The sequence below is a fragment of the Anneissia japonica genome, unplaced genomic scaffold (assembly GCF_011630105.1).
Source record: "Anneissia japonica isolate Jap-2015-1 unplaced genomic scaffold, ASM1163010v1 scaffold2737_len523936_cov211, whole genome shotgun sequence".
Lineage (NCBI taxonomy): Eukaryota > Metazoa > Echinodermata > Crinoidea > Comatulida > Comatulidae > Anneissia > Anneissia japonica.
In genome coordinates, this window is record NW_022735439.1 from 157,321 (window position 1) to 164,512 (window position 7,192).

At 35.2% G+C, this 7,192-nt stretch overlaps 2 protein-coding genes across 3 annotated transcripts in view; one reads left to right on the plus strand and one right to left on the minus strand.

Annotated features, from left to right (window-relative positions):
• Positions 1–813: 813 nt before the first annotated feature.
• LOC117116604 (galactosylceramide sulfotransferase-like) overlaps positions 814–7,192 on the minus strand; it is a 9,237-nt gene continuing 2,858 nt past the window's right edge. For both annotated transcript variants that reach the window (XM_033260676.1, XM_033260675.1), the window contains exons 2-3: positions 4,931–5,131; positions 814–2,863 (exon numbers count right to left, since the gene is read on the minus strand). In XM_033260676.1, coding sequence (XP_033116567.1) covers positions 1,648–2,863; positions 4,931–5,112 — 1,398 coding nt within the window. In that variant the 5' untranslated portion in view covers positions 5,113–5,131 and the 3' untranslated portion in view covers positions 814–1,647. The remainder of the gene's footprint in view (positions 2,864–4,930; positions 5,132–7,192) is intronic.
• On the plus strand, positions 6,150–6,497 carry LOC117116608. Its single transcript, XM_033260679.1, has one exon. It carries the CDS (start codon positions 6,150–6,152, stop codon positions 6,495–6,497), a length of 348 nt encoding a protein of 115 aa, XP_033116570.1.

Here is a 7,192-nt window from a genome sequence, read left to right on the forward strand (position 1 = left end):
AAAGAGACAGAAGGAAATCAACAAATCACAAAAAGCAAATATAACAGAGAAAAGATAAATATATTTACAAGTATTTACAAAATTGTCATTATTATTACTGTACCTTCGCCAATGAAGTTATGGCTGTCGCATCTTTTCGGAAGGAAGGGTCAAAGGAAAAATTCAAGGTCACGGAAATTCGAGTTTTACCTTAGCTAGAGCATCAAAGAAAATGATGGAATCGCCCTTCGTATTCAGGCAGCACAATGTGTCTGAATACGACGGGCGATTCCAGTATTTTCTTGAGGATATGCTGCAGCACTCAAGAAAATAATGTACCTGAATACGACGGGCGATTCCATTATTTCGTTGAAGGTATGCTGCAGTTTTGCCTATCATGCACGGCCTGTGCATTGCTGGTACAGTACTGTATGTAGGCACAGGGCAGAAGTATGTATGCTATGGAGTGATTGTTCTAGTTTTGACTGTTTAGTTTTGTTTTGTTTTTTTAATTGGCAAATAGACCTATCCCAAATATGACCACTCAAGCCTATAGGTCAAAGTTTAATTTTATTGATAGCATTTTCCATGCCATTGTGTTCTTGCTGTTTTTCGGTGTATCATTGTCTGCATAATTCGACTGAGTTAGTCATAAAGTCTAATAAAATGCATAATTATTGCCCTTAAATATAATTATTTATTTTTAAAATCCAATTGTTTTACTATATTTTAAAATGATAAAGAACAAAATTACCGGTACTGTATTTACGATTTTCGCGCTCCCTTAATTTTAGCGTATGTTTTGTTACCGCGAAAAAAAAAGATTTTACAGTCTTTTTAAACTAAATTTATTATCATACTATATAAATATAAGTAACACTATCGTTAATTTTACAAAAGTATTCATTTTCAACAATAGCAGCATTCAGCACACCATTACCTCATTACCAAATAAATGGTAATTTGACACCGTATATGACGACACAATAACTTGCAGTCAGTCAATATATCGTGTACAACAACGGCTGTCGACAAGCTTGGAGTATTTATTTGAATGCGCAATTTGATTGTTATAATTTAATATAATTTATTAATAGATCTACTGCAATTTGTGATTATAATATTGGAAAACACCCTGCCGTATTCAAAACACTACCGTATTTTCTATTAAAATACCGGTTAAGTATTCTTAAAATTGTTCAACCATTTAACATTTGTTCAAAAAATTGAAAAGTATTAAATGCGAGATTAAAATTAGTCAAAAGTCGCTTTTCAAAACAGTATATTTATCTTATCTTTTTATCGGACAAGCGCACACCCTTCTAGTCGTTAGCTATCGCGTTAATATGTAAACAAGTAGGCCTATATGCGCTGCATCACGTAATACATAAAACACAACCATTTTCTTGCAATATATTTAAGATAATAAATTTTACCACATATTATTTAAGCATCAGTTTGTGAGCCATGTGGATACACACTTGTTTCTACTTTCGTTCAATCGTGTAATTGATCAAGTTATTACGCTTTTTTACAAAGGACCGACGATAATGTAAGATACCATTGGACAAATATTGTCATGTATCTCTGAAGCCTAGAGGTAGTTGATGGCTTGAAAGTCTAGTGGTTTTGGAATAACTATAAATAATTTAATACATAAGCCTAGAATCAATTATGACCATTAGTTTTGTTTACTTTTTTGGGCAATATATTAGCATTATTTTGAGGAGGATTCTTCAATATACTTCTTGAGGCTTTTTGCCTGGGGACGTTGTCTTTAATAGGTGGTGATGTTGGGTGCAGTCCTTGTGACTGCATAAAATTTCGAATCAATTTAGTGTACTGTATATCGCCTCTTAATATATTTTCACAGAAAATAGATCCAGTCACGTTTCTCTTGAGAACAAATTTTTCTTCTCGTCTGTCACTTCTATTGAGTCGCTGCTCATCGATACACTTCTGCATGGCTGCTCTTTCTCTGAAACGGAACTCTGCCAGATCTGATTTAAAACCATCACCATACTCTTTAATTTTTCTCCATAATGTTTTATTGAAATGGTTGTACATCATGACGTCAGCGCTATTCCACTTGCGTATGCGTGCTCGGAGCTGGTCATTGAGGTCGTAACGATGACTAGAGCTACGGATGCCGTTTGACACGTAAAGGATGTCGTCAAAACTCCAGCACATTAACTTCTTAAGTAGTATCAAAGACTCGTCAAAATATTCAGAGAGGAGAACTAAATCAAATTCAGAGTCCAGCTGCCTGATTTTATACTGCACGTGATAAAGGTCATTGTGCACTTGGTGTTCTAGGCCTAGGTCATATAACTGACCGTTTTTAGCCCGCTGCCACATGTAAAACTTTTTTGCCAAGAATTTACTTGGATTTTTCATAAAGACTTCTATGGGGTTGCTATGATTGGTTAATTTGAGGCGCTTTGCCATTTCAAAATATCCAAAAGTCGACTCAAAATGAGCAGCAGGCTCCCGTATTATTGTGATGTACTTTGCATTACGTACTACGGCATCCATTTCTGGTCGGTTGTACCTCACATGGTTTGTAAGTAGATGATAACCGTTTAAGGGCTTATCAAAAAGTTTTGATTTTTGGGGGAGAGCTGGGATCATGCTACGTTGGAACAAATTCACACTGGATAAGATATGCCCTCGTTTACCAAGAGTAAAAGTTAAATTTCTCGTGAAACCAAATCGCTGTAGAATGGAAGCTAAGGTTGTACTCGCTGTCTTGTGAGTTTTTACAAATACAATATGATCTACCATAGTACAATTGTCACGTTTTACAGTAGGATGCACTGTGTGACGAATTTCTGTTTTTTCTTCCGACGGTGCAAAAAATGTTTCCGCAAAATGTCGTTCCTTTCTGAAATATTAATAAAAAAAAGATACAAAAAAAAAAACAATCACTGATGACACCAAATTTTAAAACGGTTTATAGACTTATTACGGATTCATAAGGTCAATGGTTCGAACGATTCTCTCCGTCTTTGACCATTATGCGAATGTTCTATTATTAATTGTACAAATGTATGCATGTTCTAACATCAACTTAATTATATTAAGTTAAGGCATGATTTAGAAACTGACGCTTCTTAAACTGAATGCTTTAAACAATAATGTAGACCTAGTTAAGCAACTTGGCGTAATGTAGACTGGATGCCTGTGGAAATTCCTGATAAAAGCATAATTTTTTGACGTGCTACCACATTTTCTTTAGGAGACCATTTTCTTAATTGTTCACTTGTACACCAGTTTCAAACCTGTTATGCAAATCGGTTTAAGTACTGTAATATTACATATTGAGCTGGTGTAAATGTCCTCGTTTCTCTGCTCTTCTGTCAACCCAAATCCTTTATTTAAGAAGAATTTGGTTTAGCTTAAAGGTTTATTCATATGAACTGTGAAATGCTAAAATCTAATATGGTGTTCAACATCTTTGGAAGGTTTAAAGACCATAATAAAATCAAACCACTTATGTCAAACATTCTTTCTTCTAAAAAAAAATAAGTTGTGACGCATTTCATGAAGATATGAAATAGTAGCAGGGAGCACTGCGAGGTTTTGATAGGTGTCGTTTATGTGATACAGTTTTCCCTTCAATTCGAGACCACCATTAGGACTTGAAAACTTGTGGTGGTATCGGGTTTAGTTTTCACATTTGTTTAGAATATTGAATAATTTATTGACAAATACAAGCGATTGCTTGTCAGCTGAAACCATGTTCAATTTAACAGTTACAAAGGAAACACAAAAATACTTGAAAATAAAAACATAAAACGGATACTCAACTGTTGATTACCCAGGCAGCGTCTGGGGGCTATAAGGTACTGCCACCCGCATTTTGATATCTCAGAATGGACTGGGGGCTATCAGGTACTGCCAACCATAGCCTGAAAACAGGTAAACTATTGGATTATGCAAGACAGTAACTAAGTAATATATTTTAAAAATTAACTATTAAATAATACCAATCTAATATGTTTCAAATATCATCATTTTAATATCGTTATTTTTAATATTGTTATTTTTATTGCTATTGTTATTTTTTTATATTGTTGGAAGTGATGTCATTTTACTTGGTTGAAGGGTGGTTAGTAGTTTGTTCCAATAATGTGAGCCTTCGATAAATATTGATATTTTACTTATGTCAAGTCTATTGTGTGGGACGTGCATGTTAGCTTTTCGTAATGTTTTTGCGCGATCGGATATTGTTTTTTGAATCATAGAGGGTTAGATAAGTAGGGCCTATAATAGATGAAATTTGTTATTTGGTTCTTTGAAAAAGTTGTCTCTAATTAGAGTGGCTTAGAATTGGAGGGTGCATTTACGTACTATACCGTAATTATTTGAAATTCTTGCCCTTACTGAATGTAAAAGAACCCAAATCTGTGGGTGATGCGATTATTCATTTAGAATACTACCTCGTGTTGTTAGGAGTTGCTACTAGGCAGTTGATATAACCATTGGGAATAACTAATTTCATGTAAATTAGAAACCTTTGTAGCGTCTACTTCCTCGTAAGACATTTGTCTTTAATCAATCAGTTAACTCAGAGACTGATGAATCAATTGTGTCCCATACAACTTAAAGTTTTTGTAAATCTTGCATCGGCCTAACTTATCATTACTGTAAGTTAGGCCTAAGTATAAGTACGCTGACATTCACATATAAAGTGGATTTATGTTGCCAATTCATTTATATTCATCTATATTTTACGTTTTCAATTAATTCAACATCTAGGTCTTTATGTTTCAGTGTAGTTTGTTTTGTGCACTATTATAATGCTTACCATATAGATTGTATTAATATCTATAGGGAGTTGTTTTTATGGGCTTTTGTATTCCCCCTTAGCAACCCTAGTGGGTTAATCAGAAAATAAATATATTTACTAAATAAAGTAGACCTTTTCAATTTTGAATGATTGACTTACACGCGATGGTTGAAATGTTTCCATGATAGTGCGTCTACAGACAGATCTTCCTTCTGTTTGTTACTGCTTTGAACGGTATTTTGAAGAGAGAGTAAACATAACAAACTTATGAAGCACACCAGCAGCAATGTGGTGAAGATAGTATCTTTTGACTGGTGAACAAACATCGTTCGCATAGCCATATCCGATATTGGTCGAAATCTGGAAAAAACAACATTCAGAACTAGTTTGTTATATGATGGCATACTCGGTTATACTGCTGCTACTGCTACATACTGCTAGTACATCTGCTACATTGTTACTGCTAGGCTGCTACTGCTTACTACTGTAGTACCACCACTGCAAACTCAGTGGTGACGCCAATGGGAGTGGGTCAGGAGCGTCGGTCGTACAGGCCTGAACCCTCCTGTTGTCCAAGGCACGACTAGGTAGTCGGATCAAAAATTTAAAAAAATAATAATTTCCCTATCCAAATAACGTTATTTTGCAGGCCCATAGCGTGGGGGGTTAAGGGGGTTACGACGAACCGCCCAAAAACTGGAGAAGGTCCGTATTTAAAAACGAAAAATTGATAGGCCTATTCGTAGATATATGTTCACCAGAATATCGGAGATCATACAAGCCAAAGGGTCCACTTTCCACTGAAACGAACCTCTCACAAATTAAGTCACGCTACGGGCATTTTGATTAGCAATCTCTAATATTGTGTTCTAAATGCACGGACATGTCGGAACCCTTCTCGGTTTCTGGCGCCACCGCTGAACTACTACCACTAGGCTAAATACTAATAATTTATAGGCCTACATATGTTACCTTCTACAAATTATAAAACTTAATAAAATCATCTTATTATTATATTATGACATTTATATAGCTCCATTAATCACCGAGGTGCAGTATCAATGGCCTTGTGCATGTAAATGGTAGCAAATAATTTTCGTAAAGTGCTCTGAAAAGTAATAAGCACGTTACAAATTAAATTAATGGATTTTATGACACTATTAGTTGACAATATCGGTTTTCAATTGATTTTACGTTTCGTTCTTCTTTATTGGAACATTGTCAAGAACGTTCTAATAAAGAACGAAACGTAGAATCAATTATGGCCTCACTGGGCGGTTTGTCATTTTTCGGAGTCCCCATACTCATATTCTAAAAACATACGGTAGCTCTACACAAAAAGACCAGTGGATATGGATATAGGATACAAGCCTCAGAAATGAGACCCCTCAGGGTTATTACCAATAAGACCAGACGGGACAAAATTAAAAATGAGGAGATCCGAAGGCAGGTTGGTGTGACGCCCATTCGCAATAAAATTGAAGCAGCTCAGTTAAGATGGCTTGGTCATTTAGAGAGAATGGATGATAGTAGAGTAGCTAAGAGATGCTGGAACTGGACACCGTGTGGGAAAAGACCAAGAGGACGACCGAGGAAACGATGGATAGACACAATTAAAGATACTTTTAATAGGAATAACATGCCCACCTTCCAAGAATTAAGAAATAGCGGTGAGATGTTAGACAGACAAAAATGGAGAGAGAGGCTAGCACCACTGACAGGCTGAAGTAAGAAGTAAGTAAGTAAGAATGAGTGGGTATGAATTATATATGGATAGATGGCAAATTATGTCAAACAGTTTTTAATAACCATTTATGACCTTAATGATAATATATGTTTATATCGTTTTCCTGCTCACAACAGAGAAACTCTCACAAAGAAGAGTTTGACACGAACCTCGACTTAGACCGGGATGGTGTCTGGCGGGGGATAGTTTTTTTACCATAATTATTTAAGTGATTTTTGTCTTGCCCAATCTTGTAATTCCTTGTAAAACCTCGACTCAGAAATACCAGGTTAGTGTCCGGCAGGAGATAGTTCTCTACCATGCGCCTAGAGGAATCTGTGATCCATTAGGCGCTATATAAATGTAGTTTTATTATTATTATACTTATCACTTTCCATTAGAATGCTTAATCAAAATATCAAATAAGTTTTATGGCCTAGTTATAATTTATTTCCTCCACTACTAGCTATTTATTATTTATACTGACTACTACATTTTGTTTTGCGATGTGATGTACCAACTGATTTTCCAAAAGGACACAAATAAAGAATCTTGAATCTTGCATTTTGTATTCTCTTTACAATAGTGAACACATTTTTACAATCAGACTTTTCGTTAGAAAGTTATAGAAGTTTAAAGATATCAACGTTTGGGAGAAACCGTAAAGAAAGATAATGAATAGCAGAAGATATATA

Bases quoted from the DNA above. Each gene is read 5' to 3' on its own strand.
- LOC117116608 (XM_033260679.1), top strand. From the start codon at position 6,150: ATGAGACCCCTCAGGGTTATTACCAATAAGACCAGACGGGACAAAATT.